Source organism: Camelus bactrianus, chromosome 13 (assembly GCF_048773025.1).
Source record: "Camelus bactrianus isolate YW-2024 breed Bactrian camel chromosome 13, ASM4877302v1, whole genome shotgun sequence".
NCBI lineage: Eukaryota > Metazoa > Chordata > Mammalia > Artiodactyla > Camelidae > Camelus > Camelus bactrianus.
This window is the reverse complement of record NC_133551.1, coordinates 70,946,594-70,972,879: the sequence shown is the minus strand read 5'-3', so window position 1 is coordinate 70,972,879 and position 26,286 is coordinate 70,946,594. Positions and strand designations below refer to the sequence as shown.

Sequence of the window (26,286 nt, the reverse complement as noted above, 5' to 3'; positions counted from 1 at the left end):
GCCCAACACGTCCCGCCCCGTGCCCTGCTCGGCCGCCAGTTCCGGGGAAGGAAGAGTTAATCGGCAATCGGCTTTGGCTGATAGTTCAGGCTCCAAAGTTCAGTCCCAGTCAGAGCCACCCCGGAGGAATTGTAAATCTCAGGGCAGTATTTAACAAAACAAAAGCAACCTGGAATTACATGCAGGTTTGGTTTTCTACAGTACATATTTACTTAATCCCCTAGGTATGTGGCTCGATGTCAGATCAGCTGGCTTTGCCGGCCCTTTACCCCCCTCGCTCACAACAGTTTAAATTTCAAACTAATTCCCTGTTTTTGCTCTTCCTCTTCACAAGGCCGGCTGGAGACAACCCAGCCTGCTGGCCTCAAATCTCCCTCTCTATTGCTCTAGTCACTGGGTGAGTCAGCCTGGCTTGGGTTGGAGTTGGGTGACAGCTGGCTCACCCTCCCCACTCTGGGGCACAAGGTCTGGGAAAACTGGAGGAAGAGGTGCTGGGACTACCAAAAAGTTAAAGGCAGCGCTTGGATGTATGTGTGGGGGGGGGCTCATAACAGTGCCACCTCCCCGCTTGATCAGGGGGGATCCCCTCTGGGGCTATATTTGGGTGGGGGGCGCAGGCAGCATTGAAATGAGAACAAGGGCTCTTTATCAGCTGCTGGTTACCCTTATCCCTTCCTTCCAGATTTCCAAACACCTGGGCCTCCCAGTGCCTATCAGCTTTAGGCTAGACCATCCAAGACGGCTTCCCCAGTTTCAAGCCCAAACCAAGTTTCTGCTCTCCTCCAGCCTCCAGAGCTGCAGCCGCCCAGGTTGGGACTGGGAAGCGGGTTGCCAAGGAAAATACGAAGCGCCAACTAGCAGGCGGCTCCCAGCTCTACCCAGGAGCGCACACACCCTGCACTCACCAGGGTGGTGGCAAAAGAGGGAAAGGCGAGGGGGAAAACGTAACACCTTCCTTTGGGAGGGAGGAATGGAAGAAATGGATAGGTCAGCTAAGTTTCGAGGTGGCGGTGAACAGCCAGCCACAGATCCCAAAGGAGCCGCTGAGCTCCGGACCTGCCAAAGTAGACAGCCCGGTGCCCGGGAAATGTACAAGGTGAAACTGACTAGCTCAGCACTCGCGGGTGGCGCAGAAAAGTAGGGTGGCCGGCGACTTTCAGACCCTGGGTGCGGGTTCCCGCAGCGGCAGCAGGTGGGCGAACCCCCAATCCTCTCGGTGCCCCTCGCCCTCAGCCTCCACCCTCTGGAGTCGAGACGTCCCAGTACCTTTCTGGCGCCGCGTTCTGCGAACTCGCGAGCGAGCTGGCGCCCGATGCCTCTCCCGCCGCCGGTGATGAGGACGGTCTCCCGCGACAGGTCCCGCAGCTTGGCGGGCAGCACCAGTCCGACGGCTGCTTTCACCACCAGATAGATCATCTGCAGAGGGAACACCACCAACGCGCCCAGCCGTTTCCACACCATCCTCCGCGCCGCGGAGCTGGGCAGCGGGGGGTGAAACTCCCCGGACCGAACAAAATAGGGCTTAAAAAAGAAAACACTCCCAAACAATAATAAATAAACCGAACAAGGGGGAGAGAGGCGTCCCACCTGGCCACTCTTGAAATCACCTCTTCCCAAATGCAAAGCAAGCACAGGGTGAGAAAAAGGGGGGGAAAAAAGATAAATCCTCGGAACGAGAAAAAGCGTCTCAGAAGCTTGGGACAGTAAGAGGGGTGGAGGGGAAGCCGGAGGTGGAAAGTTCTAACAAGAACTTTCTTGCCCCAGCAGCCGTTTCGGCTGGGGAATTCTCAGGTAATGTTTACAGGCTGACAGAGGAGTTTAGGCAGGGGAAGAAAAAAAAATGCACCAACCACACGCGCGCACCCTGCTACAGCCCCGCGGTTTCAAAGTGCAAGATTAAAAAAAAAAAAAAAAGCCGTTTCCAAATTGTAGCGCCCCCCCCAACCCCTTCTCCGGAAAAAAAAAAAAAGTGGGGGGGGGGGGAGGAGTGCTTGGAGCTCCCAATTTCAGCCCGCGAAAGTCTCCCGACTCATTGCTATTCTTGGGCTCAGGAAATTGCTTAAACGCGATCTGATTGCCAGCAACGTGCAGGAGAAGTGGGGGGTCCGGGTGTCAGTTTCTTTACGTGCATGGCTCGCCCTCGCGCGCGCTCGCTCTCTCCGGCTCCCTCCCTCCCTCTCTCCTCCAACGGAGGCTGGGAGTTGCCGCGCGATCCGGCTCCCTCTCTCTCCCTTGTTAGCATTTATTGCCTTCTTTTTGTCCTTTCCAACTTGGAGAGGGCCCTGGTGCGGAGCGCGCGTGGATCGGACGCCCTCGTCTGCGCCGCCTTATCCATTTGCTCCCGGGGCAGCCGCGGAGCGGAGCGAGAGGGCGGCTCTTTTTCTCCCCCATTTTTTTTTTAATACCCCATTAAGTCTGATTGACAGTTAAAGTTGTTCCGAAGCTTCACTACCGTTCCTCTGAGTGGCTGCCGCGGGCTCCCCTCCCCCTGCGCAGTCGCAGGGCGCGCGCGCGGGCGCGCACACGGGCTCGCTCCGACTCGCGCTCTCCCGGGGCCGGCTCCCCTGTCTGCAAGCTGGGGCTTGCCGGCGGCGTCCCTGAGGGCTCGCCGCTGCAACTCGCACACGCTGGAACCGACTCCTGCGAACCGTCTCCGTCCTCGAGATGTTTCTCCTTGCCCGGGACGCTGTCTCCCCGAACAGGGGCTCCTGTGGGCCAGGTGATCGCCCCTGCGTGCCGGGCACGGCCCGGGGGAGCTCGCGCCTGCCTTGATCCATCCAGGTCGCCCAGGGTTTATTTCGGGTCATTTGGTCACCCCCTGCCTCCAGGTAGGACCAGGAAGCCACTTTCGACCTTTCCCCAGGCGCCTCCTATCTTCACTTAGAGTGCACTTTCTAAGTCTGCCCCGAGTCCGTCACGTTGCTTGCGGGGAACAGCCTGGGGGGAGGGGGAGGGGGTTTTGCTTTGAGGGGCGGGGGTGGGCAGCATAAAGGAACCTCTGCCCCCAAGGTGCCAATAAAATCTCTGTAAGATTAGCTGGGAGCATATTTATTGCTCATCTGGGCTAGGATTACCTTGACTGACAGCAATTTCCTTAATAACAAACGCCTGTAAACAAAACATATCAAACCAGTGCCCCCTGTCTTGTGCTGGCAGCGACTTCTCTTTGGGTCTCCCTGGGCTGCTTGAGTGGGGCACCCACCTTGTAACCTCCTATTTCCCCCAGCAAGAATGTCTTCCCTGCTGGTGGGTGGGACCCAGCTAGTTACAGTTGCCTGTTGCAGGAAGTCTGTGAGGTGAGTCACTAAAAAGCAGCTTCAGTTAAAAGTGCTGATGGGGCTTGCCTCCTGCTGCCCCCGATGGTCCCAGGCCAGGAGGAGAGAGGGTGAGCCAGGAGCTGCCCTGTAATCTGGGACAGCGGTTCTCCAGCGAGAGGCTTGTTCAGACGAGGAGTGCTGGGCCTTAGCCCCAGACATTCTGATTCAGCAGGGCTGGCTGTGCTGGAATCAGGTCGTTGAATGCCCCGCCTGGTGGCTCTGCTGAGGACTGGGTGAGAAAGTCACTTTGAGGAATGCTGATTTGGGGAGAGGTGGCTGGGGTTTACCTCCTCCCTGGGCTGCAGAAGCCCTCTAGTTCTGGGGAGAAGTTTTACAGGTGAGGTTTTCCTTCCGTGTGAATTGGGAAGATCATTATCTGGGTCTCTGGAAGAGCAAGAAGGGTTTGGAAGAGTGGGACTGGATAAGACTGTCCTACACTGAGGGCGTAGATTCTGAAATTTAATCCTCCCACTGACCTTCAGTGGCGGTATTATTATCCGCATCTGCCAGGTTACCCTGCCAGGAAGTGCGGGAGGGAGGGATCCAAATCCAGACGTGGTTCCTCTTCCCGCCCCACCCCACCCGGGAAGGAGGGGAGGAGAGCGGTGGAGGACCAGGCTCCCTCCTGCCTCCATCCAAATCTCCAAAAGAGTGATTGAAGGGCAGGCCATTGCCTTGATCTGACTCCCAGGCCACGGCTAAAGGCAGGCCTCCGTCAAAGTGTCGGCCTCCTCCCACCTTGGAGATCTGTAAAAATAGGGAAAAAATCCCGACCCTGGAGAGACAGGCTCTTCCCACCCAGCGGTGGCTGGTGTCTGCCAGGCCTGCCAAGAAAACAACTGGGAAAGTCTGGAGCTGGAACCCCTGCGCTCCGCCTGTTCTCATCTGTTATCCTCGACGCCACCTAGTGGTCGGGATGCGGCACTGCGCCTTCCAGCTGCCGAGCCTCCCGTGTTCCTGCCACCCAGCTATCTCTCCTTTCACTTCCAGTTTCTCTCCACCTAAGGGTAACGCTCCCAGCCTGAAAAGGCTTGCAAAGATCATGGCTCCACTTCCCCACACACCTGCTGCTTTGTGGAGGAGGAAACTGAGGCACAGAGATGTGAAGCAACTCATAAACGCAACAGCGTGTCCCCGATTCCCACCAGCTAACCCACCCTGTCCAGACGCCAGACCCGCTGGGTGACCGGCCACCAGGCCCCACTGACATTTGCGCTGGGTGTGAGACGGAGTGGGAAGGGGGTCTAGAACCCAGAGGGACCGTCAGCATATCAGGCCCTTTACGTATATTCTCACTGAATGTCCAGAGCAGCCCGAGGGGGTGGGCGTCACTGTGCCCACGTAACACAGGACGAAACCCAGGCCACGCAGGGTGCCACCCTTACCTCTTCCAAACATCAGGTTTGGGGTGGAATCACAAGAAAAAGGCTTGGTGTTGGACTGCTGGCTGGGAAGCAGACACCTTTTTCCTACACGTTCCACCATCAGGATGTGGGTTTTGTGGGCCTGGCATCCTGTGAGCCTCAGGCCTCTTCCATCATCAGTTGCCCAGAGAGGTGCCGTCTGTCACCTCCTGTGTCCCCCAAGCTCCCCCCCCCCGGGAATATGAGGGCCATGGGGCACTGTGCTGGGGGATGCACAGTCCAACGGGTTGGCCCAGAGGGTCCCTGTCACTTGGCTTCAGTGAGAACTGCATGGGACACTTTCCCTCCCCCTCCTCCCCCTAGCTGTATTTTTTGCTCTTGGTACCCCCTCCTCCCTTAGGTGGGAGCAGGGGGTGGGGAATTTAACTCCAGTGAAGTTTGAAATTTCACATCCCAGCCTGGGGAGAGGGCCCCACGGTTTTCTCCCCTCTCCTGAAAACGTGAATGGAGCCTTTGTGGGCTAGATGGAGGAGGGAGGTGAGCTGCAGCCTAGGGAACTAACTTTTTCCATGACTCAGCTCTCCCGGTGTGGGGCGGGCCGGGGAGGTGCGAGGACCCAGCAGGGCAGGCTGGAGCCGCCTTCCAGCCCAGGTCCAGGGGCCCCAGGGTTAGAGGTGGGCCCCCAGGAGAGCCAGCCCTGTGACCTGCAAGGGAGCTTGCTGGCTCTGGACGGGCCACCAGGCTTTAACGGCCCCCGCTCCTCCAGGGCTGGTCCCATCTTTTTAAAATTATTTTTTATTTTTTAATTGAAGCATAGTTGATTTACAGTGTTTCAGGTATACAGCAAAGTGATTAAGATATATATATATATATATATATATATATATATATATATATATATATATATATATATGTATATATATTCTTTTTCAGATTCTTCTCCATTATAGGTTATTACAAGATATTGAGTATACTTCCCTGTGCTGTGTAGTAGGTCCTTGTTGTTTATCTATTTTATATACAGTAGTGTGTATCTGTTAATCCCACATTCCTAATTTATGCCATCTGTGGCATCCCTAGAGCCAAACACATGAATGCTCTTGTGTAGTCCTTTCACCAGGAACTTTCCTTATCACCATCTCAGCAGAGAGCTGGGAAAACAAACAGGTCTCAAGCCTTGCCTTCTACTTATCTGAGGCTTAGGGAGTTAAGAAAATCACTTAAGATCACATAGCTAAGAGATGGAGGTGGGCTTTGAACCCTGGTCAAATGCTCAGCTCTGTCTCCTTTATCCACGAATGTCTTCGAGAATGTATAGGATCACCTGGGGAGCTTGTCAAAACGCTGATCCCTGGGCTCCCAGCCTAGATGTCCCGAAGCAGCATCCTAGGCTGGGGGTCCAGGTGTGTGCACGCAGGTCAGGGTCCCAGACCCTCCCAGCGCTGCCTCTCCATGGCCTCTCATCATCCCAGCTCCTGCACGAAGCCTTCCTCGCCTCTTCCACCACTGCGCAAGGTTCTCCCTCCTTGAACTGAGTTTAGGGTTAGTCATGACACTGAGCCCTGACCCATAGCTCTTCTGGGCCAGCGGCTCTTGTCAGCTCCACAGATACCTAACGGGGAAGAAAGCAGAAGCTGGAGGAGTAGAGGGTGCCTTCAGTTGGTCAACCGCTCACTCATTCGTGGAGTCTCTCCCTGCGGGGACCACAGGGTGGGAGGTAAGGCAGGAGGGGTCAGAGTGGAGGGGCCATGATTCTGGCTTTTGGAGCCGGGCAGCTCGGGTTCAGATCCCAGCTCCGCACTCGCGTGCTCCCATCCCCAGCTTCCTCATTTGTAAAGGGAGGGTAACAAGGAGGGTAGGATTAGCTACTCATAAAACCCCAGTAAACGCCAGCTCTCATTTTCCCAGGGGCGTGGTGCCTGCTTGCTGGGGACCCAGTTCACACCGACAGAGATGCAGGGCGTCCGTGGCTGGTTCCTGGGCTGCCCCAGAGCAGGGCCTCTGGATTAGCCTCAGCCGAGGACTCCCTCGTTTCACCTCGTTTCCTTCCCCCACTGCACACCCGCCAACACACTCTCCAGGAGCTTTTTCCTTGGGCCAAGGAAACCCGTATTCATCTGGCAAGGTTTTCTTTAGCTCATGTGGTATTTTTTCCAGGAAGCTCTTCCCGGCTGCCCCCTCTGCCCCCGGTGCCCACCTCCCCAGCCAAGACCAGCCCAGGGATTTCTGCTCTTGGCCCCAGTATTTCCCTCTCTCCTAGCACAATCACACTGCACTGTAACTGCTGGGTTTCTCTGAATCTCGGGAGATTCTGCACGGGAGCTTCTCAAGGGTAGGGGTTGGGTTGGCTTGGTGGGCCTGTTGACCTGTGTATCGGAGCAAGGGTTGATGCTCTGCTGTCCCCATCTGGTGGCAATTTTGTCTTTACCTTGTGTTTTGCAAGTAACTTGCTGTCTCTCAAGGAGGAAGTTGAGCTGCCTCGGGAGCAAAGATAGTGAAAGATTTCAAATGTGTTCATTCATTCATTCATTCATTCATTCGCTTATTCATGCACTAAATATTTATTGAGCAGTGACTGTGTGCCAGGCCCTGTTCTAGCAGATGGAGAGACAGCAGTGAGGAAAGCAAAGTCTCTGCCCTCGTGGGGCTGGCGTTACCACATTGCCAGGAAGTGAAGAGTGCCAGGAAGAATACAGGCAGTGTGGGGGACAGAGACATGAGGATGAGGCAGAGAGAGATGGGGGTGGGTGGGGGACAGAGTGATGGATGCGGCTGGGCAGAGAGAGATGGGGGTGGGTGGGAGACAGAAATGAGAGTGGGTTGGGGACAGAGAGATGGGGGTAGCTGGGCAGCTGTTTATGTAGGGTGGCCAGGGAAAGCCTCTCCAAAGCGACACTGGGGCAGAGACCTGACTGGAGTGAGGAGGGAACTGGAGGAAACCTGGATGCAGAGCCCAGGTGGAGGGAGAGGAAGTCCACCGTGGGAGGATGCCTGGTAGGCTGGAGCAGCCAGCGGGGAGGGGTGGGGAGGGGGAGGAGGACGTGGGTGGGGAGCTCACCTGGGGTCTCCATGCTTGCGTGGACCTGGACCAGCAGCCTCAGCGTCACCTGGGTGACGTGTGGGAAATGCAGAATCCCAGGCCCCACCCTGGGCCTCCTGAGTCAGATTCTGCACTTTATTTACGGTGACCACCAGGCACGTTCTGTGCACGCTGACGTGTGGTGTTTGAGGAGTGCTGAGGTAGGGCCCCGTAACCATGCGGGTTCCGTCCTCAGTGTGACAGGAGCAGAGGGGTGACGTGAAGGGAGGTTTCAGAAGCAGCATCCTGGCCACGGTGTCCAGAACAGCCTGTGGGGAAGCGAGAGTGGACGTGGGGCTGGTGGTGAGGAGACCGCGGGGTGTTCGTGTGAGAGACAGCAACAACTGCCAGGTGAACGACAGGTGGACAGGACACCTAGAGGCTCTGCTACCACAAGTGCCCAGTGAGGGGACCACCCGGGAGGTCCCAGCTCTGCAAGGGACACTTCTGCTGAGCAGGGTTTTAAAACCAATAACTTGGCGCACAGACACACAGACACACACATAGAGACACACAAACATGCTCACACACACACACACACACAGACATATACATAGAGAGGCACTCACACACACATACACACACACACACTTTATCTGACCATTGCTGATGTTGCCCCAAGCAGAACAGCCGGCAGTACTGACTGAGGAGATTGGATCTGGAGAACCTTCTGGTCGAGCAGGAACCAGTGTTCCATGCAGTTAAGAGGGGCTGCCTTGGGAGGGGGTCTTCGTGGAGACAGACACCCTGGAGGACAGAAACTGGGTGACGGGGTGAGCTGTCTACCCTGCCAGAGGAGACAGAGAGGGGAAAGCAGACTTTGGAGGGTGGAAAATCTCCATGGGGAGGGGACACTTGGTCTGCAAAGACTGGAGACGTTTGAAAACCTTATAAAACGCCTCCCCTTTCTAATAGAGAACGTTTGCCAAGGGGGCCCCTTTTCTCCTTGCTGAGGCCTGGTTAATAGGACAGGATACTCAAAAAAAAAAAAAAAAAAGCAGAATGACTCCGTTCAGTCCAGGAAACCCCCCCACCCCCTCACACAGGTGTGCGTTTTCCATGGACTCAGGTCGCCCATCTCCCGGCCCGTGTCGCTGTCCACACGCGCTCACAGGTTTTCTTTTCCATCACTGCGGCCCAGGGAGGTGGGCTCTGGGGCTCCGTGTCAGTGGACTCTGGGGCAGGCTGTGTTTATTCTGGCTGCCAGGGTTGGGTGGAAATGCAGGCCGGAGCCAAGGCTGGGAACGTGGCAGGAACACAGACGGGGTGGGGTGGGGTGGGGTGTAACCTGAGAGAGCTTGGGCTAAGGCCAGGAGGGCACCCAGCGGTCATCACCTGCCTCCTTCTGCCTCCCGGTTGGTGGGTCAAATACTTCTAAATCAGGGTGTGGAGTATGGGTGTGAGGATGGCTCTGCGGCTGGCCAGGCTGGGCTCAAATCCAAGCTCTGCCCCTTATTAGCTCTACAAGCTTGGGCAGTCTATTCCCCTTTGTACATTTTTAAAAAATTTGGTGGGGAGGTAATTAGGTTTATTTATTTATTTTTAGAGGCAGTACTGAGGATTGAACCCAGGACCTCATGCATGCTAAGCATACACTCTACCAATTGAGCTACACCCCTCCCCTTATACCCCTTTCTGAGCCTCAGTTTTGTCATCCCTAAAATGGGAATTTTGCCACGGACTGAGATGATGTCTTTTAACATCAGGGAGATGCTCAGCAGGTGTTCTTCTTCCTCCTGGCTTCATGTCCTCAAGGAACGCACTATCTGGGGTGGGGTGGGCGTGGGTGAGGAGCCTGAGAGGGGAACTGTCCAGGGGGTAGATAAAAGGTGAGGGAAACCTGAGTGGCAGGGGTGTAGAAAATCTTCCTTGGAACTGGAGCTGGGGTCATAGGTATCCTAACCCTGGACCAAGAGTTGGCAAACCTTTCCTGTGAAGGGCTTTGGGGGACATACATTGTCTGTTGTAACAACTCAAATCTGCCACTGCAGCAATGGATGATATGCAGATATAGACAATACGTAAACAGATGATGTGTAAATAGACAGCATGTAAGTAACATGTAAATAGACAACATACAAGGAGCTGTAACACACCCTCTCTAATGAACATGGCTGTGTTCCAGTAAAACTTTATTTATGGACACTGGAATTGAATTTCCTATAACTTTCACATGTCACAAAATATCATTCCTGTCTTGATTATTTTCCAACCATTTAAAAATGTGAAAACCAGAGGGGAGGGTGTAACTCAAAAGTACCGTGCGTGCTGAGCACGCACAAGGTCCTTGGTCCAATCCCCAGTACCTCTGTTTAAAAAAAAATTTAAATAAATAAACCTACTTGCCTCCCCCTACCAAAAAAAAAATGAGAACCATACTTAGACTTGCAGACTATACACAGAAAGGCAACGGGCCAGACTCTGCCTGTGGAATATCGTTTGCCAGTTTCCATCCTAGACCACCACCTGACGTCAGGCAAACATCAGTCTCTCAGGGCCTCAGAGACGTTGAAGTGTGAGCCTCAGAGAAGCAGAATCTGTTTTCTTGCCCTCGTTCTGGAAATGTATTTGTAAGGACTGAGCCAAGTTAATGTCCACTGTAAGAAGTAGAGGGTCACTGGAGAAACCAAGTTCACTGAGAATTTTTTTTAAAGCAATAAAGAGGGGTAGGGTATATATAGCTCAAGTGGTAGAGCGCATGCTTAGCATGCACGAGGTCCTGGGTTCAATCCCCAGTACCTCCTCCAAAAATAAATAAGTAAACCTAATTACCTCCCTCCTCCAAAACAAAAACAAAAACAAAAACCCCAAACAAACAGAACTTAAAAGGGGGGGGGGGAGAGGGGATATTAAATAAAAAATAATTTAAAAAATTTTAAAAACAATAAGAGCGGGAGGTGTAGCTCAGTGGTAGAGCACATGCTTAGCATGCACGAGGTCCTGGTTTCAATCCCCAGGACCTCCATTAGAAAAATTAAATAAATAAATAAACAAATAAATTGCTGTACGCCTGAAATTAACATTGTAAATCAACTACACTTCAAGAAAAATTAAATTAAAAAAAAAAGCAGGAGACTTGAGAGTCATGAGAGTCTAATGATGGATTGAAGTCATCACAGCTAACTGACATTTACTGAGTGCCCATCATACCCTGGGTGCTGTTTCCAGCTCAGTGAGTCCTAACCGAAGGGGTACTAAGACCCCAAGTGTTGAATAACCTGCGTGAGGCCACAGGCTGGTAAACATCCCAGAGGGAGGCAGAACCTGCAGGGTCTAACTCAGGACCCTGGTGTCCACCCTCTGTTTCTCCTCAACAGAGAACCTCCCCTGAGGTTTGTTATCCCTCTGCTGTTTATCATGAAGATGCCCAAAGACAACAAAGAAAGCCCAGACCTCGCCTGCAGATGGGGAGACAGGAGGCCTCCTGGTCCAGGCACTCAGGACCCCGGTTCCTTTGCCACATCTGGTCAGCTGTCTCCCAGCGGGCAGATTCATACTGAGAGGGCGCCGGCCAGCTCTGGCTACACTGTTGAAAAGCCCTACTTGGGCAGTTATTGCAATAACTTATTATACGTTGCCATAATCAGTTTCTAAAAACAAGTAGGAGACAGACAAATGGAAGTGGATATATTTCTAATATGAAGGTTATGCCCCTTCAATGGGAGAAACATAATAATATTTGTTATCGTTTTACCTTTCACTGAGCTCTTACTAGGCACTGGGTCCCATGCTTTGCCTAGATCCCCTCGAGTAGCCGGCACAGCCACCTGCTGAGGGGACACCATTGCATCCCCACTTCACAGATGAGGAAACTGAGGTCCAGGGAGGGGGAGTAATTTATCGCAATCATGCAGCTTTAAGTGTTGCTGGGACACGGATGGAATAATCTGATCTTCTGGACATTGTGAATCTGCGGCCTCAGTCTGTGCTTGTTCAGCGTGTGCTGGGGGGTCAATGGGAAGGAAAAGCTAAACAAGAAAACCCCCAAAGCACGTATGTGTGTGATATTGACAATCTGCCACAGCATTAGAACTTCAGCCGAAAGGGCAGGGTGTAATTGGGAATTTTTTACTTTTTGGGGGGCTCAGTGGGACTAGAAGTCTGTTTTCTCAGTCATAGCGGAAAAGCCCTTAAAGTGTTAGGGAACAAATTCGTGTCACCAGGATGGTTCCACTTTTGGAAAGAAAAAGTCTACAATCCACACTTGTATTTATTTAGTTACCGTTTGGTCAGGATTTACCAAGTGTCAGGCAGCTTACTAAATGCTTATATTCATTGGATTTAATCTCATTTAATCAAAAGAGCCCCTTGGAGGTGGGCTGTGCATTCTCTATTTACATCTGTGGAACTGGAGGTCAAGCAGCTTGGCCAAGGTTGTGGAATCACTGAGTGGCAGGTGTGGAATTGAACTTGAGCTCAGTGTTACTTCAAAGCCCATTCACTCCACTTCTTTCTCTCTCTGCTCTGGACTTTGTCTTTCTCTCTCTCTTTCCACACACGCGCATGCAGGCACACAGGCACGCGTGTACCCATGCAGGTGTGTACACGCAGCCACGCACAGAAAGGGGATGCATCAGAATGTCAACAGGGACTGTCTGTTGTTTTTTTTTTTGGGTGGGGGGGAGGGAATTAGGTTTTATTTATTTGTTTGTTGGTTGGTTTATTTGTTTAATGGAGGTACTGGGGATTGAACTCAGGACCTCGTGCATGCTAGGCATGGGCTTTACCGCTGACCTATACCCTCCTGCCCACACCCCAACAGGGACTGTCTCTGGATGATAGCAATACATGTAACTTTTCATCTTCTTATATCTTTTTGCATATCCCCAATCTTCTCCAATGAGTTTACATTAAGAAAAATCCACTCGGTGATCTTCTTGCACAAGTATGCTTACTTGAGAGTCAGCAGGATACTGGAGTTCTGGTGTGAGGCCGCAGAGCCCCTGACCACGGGCCTCTTTTAAAAAAATCTGCTAAAAAGTAAGGCGGGGGAGCGAGAACCTTTGCTTCTTGGAACTCTCTAATCCATCCTATAATACCTTGCTTTGTAGGAAAGTTCTGTGCATAAATCCCATAAAATCCCGTAATGTGGAGCTGACACTGAGCCTGCCCAGGACCAAACCTGCTAATGATCATGGCTCGCCAGGAGCCTGCAGAAGGATCAGACATGTCACAACCCCCAAGCCTGCCTCCCGCCTAAGCTCTTTCTAATAAGGACTCTTTTCATGAGTTTATAAAAACACTTTGTTCACATCACGTTGGGTCTTTATTTCATCCTACTTGAATGTTGAATGTCTGGGGGCCGGAAGGGGCTGAGGCTGGCCCTGCTTTTGGGACCCAAAGAAAAACACAGGTTGGTAAATCCAGCGATAATGACCTACCTCCCGGCAGGACTGGACCTTCTGGGCGGCTGCTTTGGGTGATGAGGGTGGCAAGACTGGGATAGGGTGGAGTCAGTATTGGCTGCCCCCCACCCGACCCCCCTGTAGTGGTACCTGGGAGTGGGTGCTGCCCTGCAAAACTGTAAATGAGTTTGAGACAGCCGTCTCCTCAGATTGAACATGAGAGTTATATTAATTACCTTGCTGGTCTCTGGTAAGACCATAGAGGCTGCCTGACACTGATGGGTGTCCTTCCCTCCCTCCCTTGCCCCCGCCATATTGCCCCCAGATGGTTCCCTACTGCTTAGGTTTTCATAGCAGTGTGTTTAAAAGGTTTTAAACTATAGGTCTGAAAAAACTTACAGGGAAACCAAGAATTCCCGTGTTCTCTTCACTCACGTGTTAGTTAACGTTTTACATTTGCTTTGTCTATTTGTCCTCTGTCCATCCATCCACCCATCCATCATCCATTATCTATATATTTTTTGGCAATACACTGTGGACCCAAATCCCCAATAATCCCAAATACTTTGGAGCATATTTCTTAAAAACAAGAGCTTTCTGTTCCATAACTGCAGTCCTTTCTAATCAAAATCAGGAAGTGGACATTGATACAACTCTCTTCTGTAATCTACAGGCCTTCTTCAGATTTTGCCAGTTATGTCACTAACATCCTTTATAACAAAAGCAAAACAGTCTTTTCCGGTCTGGGATCCGGTCCAGGAGCACACGTGGCGCGGCCTTGCTGTGCCTCTTTGGGTGCCTTCTATCTCTGGTCTTCTGCGTTTCTTTGTCTCCCATGACCTTGACGTTTTTGAAAAGCACAGGCTGTTATGGGCTGAACTGTGTCCTCCCCAAACTCGTGTGTTGAAGCCCTAATGTGCAGCACCTCAGGATGTGGCTGTGTTTACAGACAAGGCCTTTCAAGAGGTGATTACATTGAAATGAAGCTGTTAGTTGGGCTTTAATCCAACCTGTCTGGTGTCCTTATAGGAGGAGGAGATTTGGACCGAGAAAGAGACCCCAGAGACGTATGCACACAAGGGAAAGACCATGCGAGGACACAGGGAGAGGGTGGCCGTCTGTAAGCCAAGGAGGGGGGCCTCAGGAGAAACCACACCTTGATCTTGGACTCCCAGACTCAGACCTGTGAGAAGATACATCTCTGTCGGTTAAGGTGCCCAGTCTGTGGTATTTTGTTATGGAGGCCAGAGCAACATAATCCAGAGGGCAGTTATTCTGTAAGGCATCCCTCAACATGGTCCTGCCTCCTTTTTAGCTGTTCCTTCTTGCCATCCCAGATCCTCCTTCAACTTCAATAAAAAGCAACTCCTATGTGCCAGGCTGTGCTGAGAGCGTTACTTGCACGGCCCTCAGAACAGCCAATTGAGGTGTGTATTACTATTGTACCCACTTTACAGATAAGGAAAACTGAGCATGGAGGGCTTAAGGTCACACAGCTAGGAGGTGGAGGAGCCAGGCAGTTTGGTCCCCGGGGTCAGTGGGCCAGAAAATGTGGGTCCATGAAAGGTAAACTAATTTGAACTACATGATACATAACAAAGAAGATGAATTCACCACCCCAGCAGTCCTGTACATCAGGTGCAGATGCTGCAGAGTCCGGCTCTGCTTGTAGGGAACACACATCTGTACTTCAAGGTCCCACTGACCCAACTTCACTTCTAATGAAGTTCCTCTAGTTCAGCACCCCCCAGTAGGCCCTTCTCCCCTTTTTTTGAACCTATTGGAACAGTAACAGCTATCATTCAGTAGGGGTCTATTATATACTGGTTTCTGTTCTGGGAGGTTTATAAATATAATTCATTTGTTAAAGAGAAAACCACAGGCCCAATATGGCGTCACTTGTGCTAAAGCCCGTGATACGGAACCTAGACTTAGTGTCTGACTTAATGGCTGTTCCGACCTCCCCCAGAAATGTAATCTTAATCAACCAGTTTGGAATTTTCTGGGCAGCACCAATGAGGTCGTCTGTCCTGTGGGCCCTCTCCATCCTCCATCCCCTCCGCCACCATCAAGAGGCAATCTGTGTGATAAAGACCCCTGCTTCCTCGCCCCCACCCCAGATGTCTTGGCCCCAAATAACCTTTTCTTTTCCTCTTGCTAATGACTTCCTCGCCCTGCCCACCTTTCTGGAAAAGCCTTCCATTTTGTACCACTCCCCAGGGCAGTTATTCCACGATCCAGGTATATCTTTTAAAAAAAAATATTAACTGGTGTAGTTTTTTTCTTTGAGGGGGATCATTAGGTTTATTTATTTATCTACTTATTTATTTTAACACACTCTACCACTCAGCTGTCTCCCTCCCCTCAGGTACATCTTCTAGTGGTTAGATGAGACGGAGCCTGATCCATGAATCATTGAGTAAAATCAATTAGACTTTCAAATTTCCTGGGTTGGATTTCATTTTCGTAACAATTTCATGCTCACAATAACCCCGCTGTAAGAGGCAGGCACAAAAGCAATTTACAGATGAAGAAACTGAAGGCAGAGGTGAAATAAACTGTCTGAATCTTACATCAGCTTGAGAGCGTCTTGAAGGTATGGGCTGGGCGGGCTTTGTGGTCATGTGACCTAGGCAGGCATACACGGCCCCACACTTGGTTTAAGGCTCTACATCTTGAAATCCTTAATAATTTTTGAAGGAGGACAATGAATTTGCATTTCGCATTGGCCCTGCAAATTATGCAGCCAGCCCTGTGTCTGGCTCCCGAGACCTTGCACTGTTTCTGCTCTGCGCCCACTGAAGATGGCTATCTGAGTGCCAGAGACATTTTATTGCATGTGTTTATCTACATGTTGGTCTCCCTCCCCAGCCTGGGGACCCCCAGAGGCCGGTTGGTGTCCTCAGCACCCAGCACAGAGCTTGGCACAGTGGAGATGTGCGGGAAATGTTTCCTGAGCAAACTGACTAATGAATGAACAGACTATTCTGAAAAACAGAACAATTCTAAAAAACGAATATGCAGAAACCTCAATTAGATAGAGTCAGGAGACCAGAAGGGGGCGCTCTCATGCCCTGTGATGATGGCTGAGCCCAAGAGGAAAAAGACTTCTCTTCTTTCCTGGTACCAAATCGGCTAATGAGAAGCCATGGACAAATGGTTTATAACAGCCCCTCCCAACTTCCTCTTCCCCTCTATAAAAGAGTTCTTCCCTTGCAGTGGGGGGATGTGCACGTGGGTCACCATGGTTGCAGACCTTGAGATGCAATTCTCCGCTGATCCCAAATAAACCATCTTTTCTGGAGAAATATCCAAAAGTCTGTTTTAGATCAACATAACCGAGACAAAGGAGGGCCAGGCGCCCAAGATGGAGATTTTCCCCAAGGCTGGCTTGGGAGCAGAGCAGCAACTTACCATGCTCTGCCTCTTACCTGCCCCCAGATTGCGACTTTCAAAGTAGTCCCTTGTCTGTGGCTGTGGCAGCTTGTGGAGAAGGGAGGGGAGGATGAACTGGAAAGAAAGGCTTTACCCAAGGAAACAAAAAGACTTCTGTTGTGGACCGGGGAGGGTGCGGAGCAGGGAAGTGCCTGCTGCTTTGCATAAAAACTTAGCTCACCTAAGCCTCAGGCACTCCCCAAAGGCAGCCTGGATTTGGAAAGCCCGGTCAGTTTCCTCAAGGACTCACACAGATGCTCCTTTCAGAAGGTACAGAAGCCACCCAGAGAGTTCCCGATGATCATGGGCTGGAGAGCAGCCAGTCCCTCCTCATTTCTACCCACCCTTCAAGTCCCAGTCAAGTGCCACCTCTTCCCAGAGCCCTCCCAGATTGTTCCAAGGTAGAACTGTGTGTTCACACCTTGGGTTTCTAATGAATTTAAAATTAGAGTCTTGGATTCCCTTTACAGGAATTGACTCCCAAGATGATGAGGACATAAATAACCAACATGGCTAAAGCCTCCATCTCTCAAGTTTCAGGCCCTCCCCTCCTCTGGGTGTTTGCTCAATGTTGCCTCCTCCACGAGGACTTCCTGGAAGCCCCTAAACACTATGACATCACCTTGTCCCCATTTTGCATCCCCATGCTCTCTGTCTCCTTCTCTGCCTTATTTTTCTCGGTAGCCCTTCTCATCTGACTTACTGTATTTAAATTATCTGTTTATTATCCGGGTCCCTGCACTGGGTGTCAGTTGCCTGGGTGCAGGAATTTGTCGGCTGATCACTGTTGTGTCCCAGCACCTAGAACAGGGCCCAGCCCATAGCAGGTGTTCAATGTTTACTGGGTATGTTACACCAAAAGGGGAAGGAAAAAAAATTCCTGTTCTTGTTTTACTCGAAAGATAAGAATTCAGACAGGAGACTAAAGCATTGTGTAGGGAAAAATCTTAAAGGTTTTATTAGCAAAGGGAAAGTACACGTCCAAGAACAGGAGGCGGGCTGATCCAAGGGCAGAGAGCAATGGTCTTTGCCCCTTGTCTCATACCCCGACTTAGAGGTCGTTTCTTGATTGATCGACAGCTCTTGCCCCTGGAATGCTTAGTCATGCTCCTCCCCTTGTGTGCATGTCCTTACCCATGATGCACACGGAAAAACCCATGGTGAGGCCTAAACCACAATGCTAACTGGATTACAGTGAGCATTGGGGTCATGTCTTGGTTAGGTCTTTGTCGCCAGCATGCAGTTGTGGCTGTCGGGGTCTAAGTGGTTTCTTGCTGGCACTCATTTAGAGGAAGTAAAGCCCCTTTATGCTGAAGGTGGGCATATCTCCATCTTCTGGACTAGCCTCCCTCTCCTCCACCTTATCTGCCTGGTGCCCCCACTTAACCTAAGTAGCTAACAGGTGGGTCAATTCCCATTACACGGATGAAGAAACTAAGACTTGGGAAGGTTGAGTCACCAGGATAAGGTCATGTGGCTGGTGAGGGGCAGTCAATCTTTCATTAGAAACCCACAGGAGCTCAAAAAGTCAAATGGCCCAGCCATTCCTGTCGTGGGTATACACCCAGGAGAAATGAAAACGTATGTCCACACAAAAACTTTTACATGAATATTTGTAGCAGCACTATTCACAATAGCCAAAAAGTAGAAACAACTCAAATGTCCAGCAACTGATGAATGAATAAAACACATGCGGTATGTCCATACAGTGGAATATTATTTAGCCATAAAATGAAGTGCTGGTATATAATGACACGACATGGATGGATCTTGAAAACATGCCACATAAAAGAAGCCAGACTCTGAAGACCACATATTATATGATTTCTTTTATATAAAATGTCCAAATTAGGCAAAACTCTTACAGATAGAAAGTAGATCAGTGATTGCCTGAGTTAGGGAGGAAGTTTGAGAAAAATGATGGATGAACTGCTAGTGGGTACAGGGCTTTTTTGGAGGGTGGGGTGATAAAAATGTTCTAAAACTGATTGTGGTGATGATTGCACAATTTGGTAAATATATTAAATGCCATGGAATAGTACATTCTAAATAGGCAAATCATATAGCATGTGAATTATATCTCAATAAAGCTGTTTAAAAAAAAACCCCATGAGGGCTCCACGATGTTGGAGCGGTAAGATGTCCAGTGAAAACAGACGTGGGCCCCTGCCCTCCCTCCTCACATGCAGTGGGGAGACAGAAAGAAATCGTTGGTCACAAAAGCAAATTTACACTTGCAGGGGATCTCCCAAGGGAGAGGGAGATTCAGGATGCAGTGTGCAGGGCAGGTGAGTGGGGGCTTGCCCAGCGCAGGGTCGATGGGGTTGGGGAAGCTTTACTGGAGGTAAGAAGGCCACCCAGGCTCCTTGTCCCCCAAGCTATCCCGTTCCTGTGCAGTCGGGCACACCGTGGACGTGGGCCTTGTGTGTTTCAGGCTCCACTGGGGCAGGCAGGAGCCCCTCCCTAGGGGCTGGCGTCTTGGGCCCTTGTGGGGATGACTCATGCTTTGTAAAAGCCTGGGTGGTTGCTAGACTGGTCCTAGTCCTACTGTAGTGAGCTGAAATGCGGCCCTCCTAAAGATGTGCTCACATCCTAATTTCCAGTTTGTGGCTTAATTTGGGAAAAAGGTCTTTGCAGATGTGATTGAGCTAAGAATCCAGATCATCCCAGATTATCCAGAAGGACCCCAAATCCAATGATATGTCATTATAGGAGAAGAGAGAGACAAAGAGAAGAGGACACCCACGTGAAGGCAGAAGCAGTGACGGGAGTGAGGTGGCCACAAGCCAAGGAGGACCAGGAGCCGCCAGAAGCTGGCAGAGGTTGGAGTGCGGCCCTGCCCACACCTTGACTTTGGGACTTCTGGCTGCTAGAATCTGGCTGCTAGAGAGTAAATTTCTGTAATTTTAAGCCATGTGGGTGGTCATTTTTTACAGCAGCCCTTGGAAACGAAGACACCTGCCTCCTGCATTTACCAGCTGCCTTACCTGGAATGACACATTTCTTATGCTCCTGAGCCTCGGCTTCCACATATGTGAGATGGGGACACCCCAAGTGCCTAAGTCACCGGGTGTGTGAGGACTTGATGTACGATGAGGACAAAGCTCTTAGGGAAAGTCCTGGTACCCTCCCTAAGTGCCCCTCACTTGTAGCAAGATTTCAGGTTATACACCAAACAATTCTGGCCCTGACGAGTCCTGTCTCTCTGCAGGGGCACAAAGGAACTTTAGAAGTCCCCATGCCAGCCTCCACGCGTGGTTTGTCACACCTAGCACAGGACCCCGGGCTCATCACGGGCCATCAAGTTTGTGTTGTACAAAATGGTGCTGATGACCCCTTGTGATGTCATTTTTCACCCCCCTAAAAGGGATAACAGGATCTCTAAGTGGTCGGAGCATGGAAATTGGTGGTAATGACCCCCCACGATGTCATCTTTAACACCCCATTAAAGGGAAGGCAGGATCTCACAGTGGTCAGACCACAGACTCTGAGTCAGACTCCCTGCGTTTAGATTCCTGCTCTGTGACTCACTTGCTGTGTGACCTTGGGCAAATTTCTTAACCTCTCTGTGCCTCTGGTTCCAAATGAAAAATGGGCATGATATGCAGTGTGCCACTACCCCATCATGTCTGTAAATGCTGGTGTGAGAAGATGCCATGTGGAGGTTACATAAACGTCAGACCCAATAGAGAGGACATTCCTTTGAATTTGAAACCTAACCAAGTTTCCACTTGAGGCCAAACTGCCTCTTCACGGCTTGCCCCCGCCCTGCCTCCAAAGGGAAGCTCACCCCCCACTCAGGCTGCACGTTGCTCAGGATTTTCCCGGCCAGCTCTTGTGAAGCCTGGGAGCAGTAATGAGCGCCTTGGCACTTGCCGCCCACATTTCTGGAAGACGCACCCAGCTTCGCGGTGTGAGCCCTCCCAGGCCAGAATGGAAATGCGGCATCAGCATGGGCTTAAAGATCAAGTCGAAAGGTCTGTTTTCTCTAGGGCTCCACCCCCTGAATTCTTGGGATTCTTGGTTAACGGGAGTGCCCCCAGGGGGCCTGCTTCCAGGGCTGAGCCAGCAGAGCTGACTTACCCCACACAGGGCTAGGGCTGCAGCCCAGAGTGGGATGGGGTGCGGAGGGGGCACCGAGGACAAGGATTCCCGCTGTCCCACGAGGCCAGGGCATCCTGCTGGGGCTTAGGCCCCACCTCACCATCCCCAGCAAGCTGGCGTCCTAGAATTTTGTCTTGTGCAGAGGGCAGGGCTGGAGCTAGCACACAGCACACCCCAGGAAATGTAACACCACTCCTGAGGGACCAGCCTGGGGAGCAAGGGACGCTGAGCCCTTCAAAAGGGGAGCTGGCGTCTGGGCTGCCTGCCTGCCATGTGATCTGGGCAAGTTTCAGCCTCCCTGAACTCTGGTTTTCCCAGGGGTAAAATGGGGTTCACAGCATCACCTCCCAGCACTGGGTGGAATCCTGGCCACCACCTAGTGTTACTGAAGAATAGGTTCTAGTCTGGCGTGCGAAAGAATTCAAGTGCGAGGCATAGTAAAGTGAAAGCAAGTTGTTTTAGAGAGAGATACACTCCATAGACAGAGTGTGGACCATCTCAGAAGGAGAGGGCGAGGGGGAGAGGGAGACCACAAGGTGCGGGGTGCTAGTTTTCATGGGCTCGGTAATTTCATGTGCTAATGAGTAGGAGAACTAATCCACCTATTTTGGGAAAGGGGCGAGGATCTCCTGGAAGTGGGTCCTGCCTACTTTTTGACCTTTTATGGTCAGCCTAGGAGCTGCCATGGTGCCTGTGGGTGGGCCATGCGGTGCAAGGTTTACTGGAAGACGAATGTTGCACCATCTTGCTTCTAACCAGTTTGTCCTGTTCTCAACTGCTGTGTCGTTCCTTCAGTGGTTGTGCCCTGACCCCTTCCCCCTTGTCTCCCTAGTGGTGTTTGGTGTCCTGAGGAGACAGACTCTGGGGGTGTCTGGGGGAGACGGGGTAAGGTTGGAGCCCAGCCAGGATGCCCTGTCTTCTCAGCACAGTGGGAACCTGGGCTGGCTGTGTACGGGAAGCAATGAGTTGCCACCCAGAACGCCCTCTATTTTTCTTCCCCTCTGGAGTCCGTGTTTGGAAACTTGATTCAAAAGCCTGCTGTGATCAGCGATGCTCCGTGTGGCTCCGGATTTCCAATTCCAGAAAGGCATCTATCCATCAGTTCAGGTGTGGCGAGCAGCGTCTCCATGCAGGCACTGGCCTCAGGAGGCAGGGAAGACCTGGAGGGTGAGCCTCCCTCTGTCCACCTGTTTGTCCCTCGGTCCACCTTTCTGTTGGTCTGTCTATCCTTCAGGGAGTAGATGGGCTGAGCCCTTCTACTTCCTGGCTCTGTAAATGTGGGCAAATTAATTAGGTGATTGTGGGCCTCGATGTGCTTGTCTGTAAAGTGGGGATGACACCAGTACCTACTTCTTGGGTGGTTTCTGGCATTAAACAAATCCACACAGGCGAGGGACTTAATAGCTGTGCTGGCTCATGGTAGGCACCAAACTGGTGTTGGACCTTATTTATTAATATTATTGTTATTGTTGCTATTGAAACTTGCACAAAATTAACATCTGGCTTCACACACTTGGCAAAAGCTTCTTCAACTTTGGCAGTGATCTTGAATGCAATCTTGCATGAATCTATTTCACAGCTGTGCATTCACTTCAGTTGGCTCTTGGTAGGACACGGGCTTGGCAGGTCTCAGTAAATGGCAAACATTTCATAGTTGCATTACTGCCTTGAGCAGCTAGAGTTCCAGCCACAAGCAACCCCACTGAATAACTCAACAGCCTGTGCTTCTTAATTTCCGCTGCGTTTGGAAATTTCAGGATGACACTGCATACTCCCCCTGCTGTCCTCACAGCTCCCTGAGGAGCTCCCTCAACCCTCAAGTTAAATCCACGCCTCAGTGAAGCCACACGGGTGGAGGTCATGGGCAGAGAATGGTCTGGGAGTTAAAACCCCAAAGCTTTGCACTCTCCTTGTCCTGTTTGTCCCTTACACACCCTATATTGGGAAGAAGGATAGTATTGGTTAAGATTGTGGACAGATTAAGCTGCTTAAATCAAAGCCCTGCTCTAATGGCTGTTAGTCTAAGACTGCCCTTCTTTGAGGCTCAGTTTCCTTATCTGTCAAATGAGGATAATGATGCGCTGTCACCTAGAAGCTCTACTGAAGAGTAAACAAGATAAAGGGGGAGGGAAATAGCTTGGTGGTAGAGCACATGCTTAGCAAGCATGAGGTCCTGGGTTCAGTCCCCAGTACCTCCATTAATAAAAAAAGATAAACCTAACTACCCCCACCAAAAGCTTAAAAAAGTAAATAAATAAAATTTTAAAAAATCATGCTAAAGAAACATTCACTGATTTCTCTCTTGTTAAAGTGTTTTTATAAAAAATGGAAATTGAGTTCCAGTCAATGCCTCTTTATTAGCTTTGTCTTGAAACCTATTAATATGATGAATTCTACTAACAGATTTCCTAATGTAAAATTATCACTGTATTCCAGAAATAAACCACTCTTGGTCATGATGATCATTATTTTAATGTACTCTCAGATTCTATTTGCTAATAATTTGGGATTTTTGGAAAAATATTTACAAATGAGCCATATCTGTAGCTTTTTTTTTTTTTTTTGGCAGTTTGTCAGGTTTTGTTATCAATGTTACTCTTGCTCCAAAAAATAATTTGGAATGTTAACAAAGATGTGGCATAAGTGGAACGCTCCTTCATCATCGATAAAAGGGCAAAATGGTAAAACCACTTTGGAAAAAGATTAGCCAGTTTCTTATAAGAACCAGACATACACCTGCTCCGTGATCCAGCAATTCCATCCCGAGGTGTTTATCTAAGAGATGTAAATACATATATCTAAAAAATGACTTGTGACAAAGGATGTTCATAGCAACTTTATTCCAGTAAAAAAAAACTGCAGATGGCTGAGGTGTCCATAAACTGAAGAACGGATGCACAAACTTACACATTCAGATGATGGAATGCTACTTAGCAAGAGAAAGGGAAGCCCAGAGATACACAGGACAACAGGAATGGATCTTCAAAATACTGCCCTGCGTGAAAGACACTTTACAGAAAAGATCACATATTGTGTATTTCCGTTTATATGATGCTCTGGAAGAAGCAGAACTAATTCATGGTGGAAAAAAATGCAGACCCTCTGGGTGGAGTGGAAGAGAGGATTGATTCGGAAGGAACATGAGAAACTTTCTGGAGCGGTAAGCCAAGCATAGTAAAATATGAATTGTGGAATCAATGTAGTGAGAACATAGGTGTTAATGGTAAAATTCTTTCAATATTTCTGTAAGCTTGAAATTTTTTATATTAAAATATCAGATAAGAAAAAGTAATTTGAGATTTCTGCTTCCGACTGTAACAGAATAACTGGTAATGGAATTATGTTCCCGTGGAAAACAAGTCTAGACAGCCCAGGTCTAAAACCACTAATCTGCTTTCTGTTTCTATGTTGCCTGTTTTGGACATTTCATAGAAATGCAATTATGCAACATGTGATCTTTTGTGATTGGTTTCTTTCATTTAGCATAATGTTTTCAAGGTTCATCCACATTGTAGCATATATCAATACTTCATTCCTTTTTATAGCTGAATAATATTCCATTGTATACCACAATTTTTTTGCCCATTCATCAGTTAACGGGCATTTGGGTTGTTTCCGCTTTTTGGCTATTTACAAACAAAGTTGCTACGAGTATTCATGTATAGGGTTTTGGGTGGACATGTATTTTCAATTCTCTTGAATACTTAAGTAGGAGCAGAATTGCTGGGTCATGTGGTAACTCTGTTTAATACTTTGAGGAACTGCTGAACTGTTTCCAAAGGGACTGGACCATTTTACATTTCCACTAGCAAGGTAGGTGAATTCTAGTTTCTCCACATCTTTGTCAATACTTGTTATTATCTGTCTTTTTTATTATAGTCAGCCTCTTGGGTGTGAAGTGTTATCTCATTATAGCTTTGATTTCAGTTTCCCCAATGGCTAGTAGTGCTGAGTGTTTTTCATACACTTATCGGCCATTTATATATCTTGTTTGTGTCTATTCAGACCATTTGCCCATTCTTAAATTTGATTACTTGTATTTTATTATTCAGTTATAAGAATTTATATATTCTGTATATGTCATTTATCAGATATATAATCTGTAAATACTTTCTCCCTTCCTGTAGGTTTTCTTTTAACTTTCTTGATGGTGTCCTTTAAACCACAGAAGTTTAATTTTGATGGAATGTAATATATTTATTTTTTTCTTTTGTCTTTTGTGCTTTTGATGTGCCTAAGAGGGCTTTGCCTAATCCAAGGTCACGAGGATTTACTTCTGTTTTCTCCTTAGAGATTTATAGTTTCAGCTCTTACATTTAGGTCTATGATCCATTTGGAATTAATATTTGTGTATTATGTAATGAAAGGGTATAAATTCATTCTTCTGCATGTGAAGATAGAGCTGTCTTGCTACCATTTCTGGGAGAATTATTATTCTTGCCCCATTGAATTATCTTGCCATTCTTGTCAAAATTCAATTGACCGTAAACATGACGGTTTGGTTCTGGTCTCTCAATTTATTGCGCTGATCTGTGTATCTATCCTAATATGCTGGGGACCACACAGTCTTGATTATAGTGCTTTTGCGTTAGTTTTGAAAAAGGGAAGTATGGATTCTTTTTTCCAACTGTGTTCTTTCTTTCAAGATTGTTTTTGGTATTCTGGATCCTTTGTGTTTCTATATGCATTTTAAGATCAGCTTGTCAATTTCTGCACCAAAAAAAAAAAAAAAAAAAAAAAAAAGACCGCTGGGATTTTGATAGGGATTGCCCTGGATCTGTAGATCAATTTGACAGGTTTTGAGGGGAGGGTATAGCTCAGTGGTAGAGCCCGTGCTTAGCATGCATGAGCTCCTGGGCCTGTTGTTTATATCGCTTGCTTATTTATTTGTTCGGTGACTTGGATGGACTATTTCAATAAATTCTGTTTCCCTCTGTGTGTAGCTCTGACTCAGGGGGTGCAGCCTCGAGCAGCTTATGATCAGACCAGTGTTGAATCACATTGTTTTCCTTTGGGCCCTCGACTTTCCCTGACCTCGCTGGGGAAGCTGTCTGCCTCTTTGGTGTCACACCCAGCCATTAGTCTCCACTAATTGCAAGAAAGACTCTATTGTTTTCACCAATGCTCTGAGGCACGAATTGTTCCAGGAGCTTCTCTAGGCTCCTGGACTACGGAGGACTTTCCCATCCTTGGATCCTGCTGCACATGTGGCTTTATTTTTTAACTGAAGTATGTAGTCAGTTACAATGTGTCAGTTTCTGGTACACAGCACAATGTCCCAGTCATGCATACACATACATACATTTGTTTTCATGTTCTTTTTCATGAAAAGTTATTACAAGATATTGAATATAGTTCCCTGTGCTAAACAGAAGAAATGTTTAAAAATCTATTTTTATGTATAGTGTCTAAAGCTTGTAAATCTCAAACTCCCAAATTTATCCCTTCCCACCCGCTTTCCCCCAGTAACCATAAGCTTGTTTACTGTGTCTGCGAGTCTGTTTCTGTGCTGCAGATGAGTTCATTCGTGTCCTCTTTTTTTCTTTTCTCAGATTCCACATATGAGTGATATCATATATTTGTCTTTCTCTTTCTGGATTTTTTAACTCTGCGTTCCTGCTAGGCAGATGGCTTCTCCTGCA

General features: G+C 49.2%; 1 protein-coding gene and 2 long non-coding RNA genes across 7 annotated transcripts in view; 2 read left to right on the top strand and 1 right to left on the bottom strand.

Moving 5' to 3' along the window:
* The window catches only part of DHRS3 (dehydrogenase/reductase 3), a 39,182-nt gene extending 36,800 nt beyond the window's left edge, over positions 1-2,382 (bottom strand). The window contains exons 1-2 of one of the 4 annotated variants that reach the window (XM_045518511.2): positions 2,250-2,382; positions 1,267-1,416 (exon numbers count right to left, since the gene is read on the bottom strand). In XM_045518511.2, the coding sequence (XP_045374467.1) occupies positions 1,267-1,416 (150 nt within the window). In that variant the 5' untranslated portion in view covers positions 2,250-2,382. The other 3 variants (XM_010957512.3, XM_045518510.2, XM_010957513.3) reach the window with 3 other exon arrangements.
* LOC123617552 (uncharacterized) lies at positions 385-1,587 on the top strand. Its single transcript, XR_006725708.2, has 2 exons — positions 385-809; positions 1,234-1,587. It is a non-coding gene; the product is annotated as an uncharacterized LOC123617552 (long non-coding RNA).
* A 70-nt stretch (positions 2,383-2,452) lies between the features above and the next one.
* Positions 2,453-26,286, top strand: part of LOC123617551 (uncharacterized) — a 39,192-nt gene continuing 15,358 nt past the window's right edge. The window contains exons 1-4 of one of the 2 annotated variants that reach the window (XR_012511447.1): positions 2,453-2,828; positions 19,253-19,362; positions 19,477-21,811; positions 23,214-23,804. This is a non-coding gene — a long non-coding RNA (uncharacterized LOC123617551). Of the gene's footprint in view, positions 2,829-19,252; positions 21,812-23,213; positions 23,805-26,286 lie in introns of both variants that reach the window. The other variant, XR_012511446.1, reaches the window with a different exon arrangement.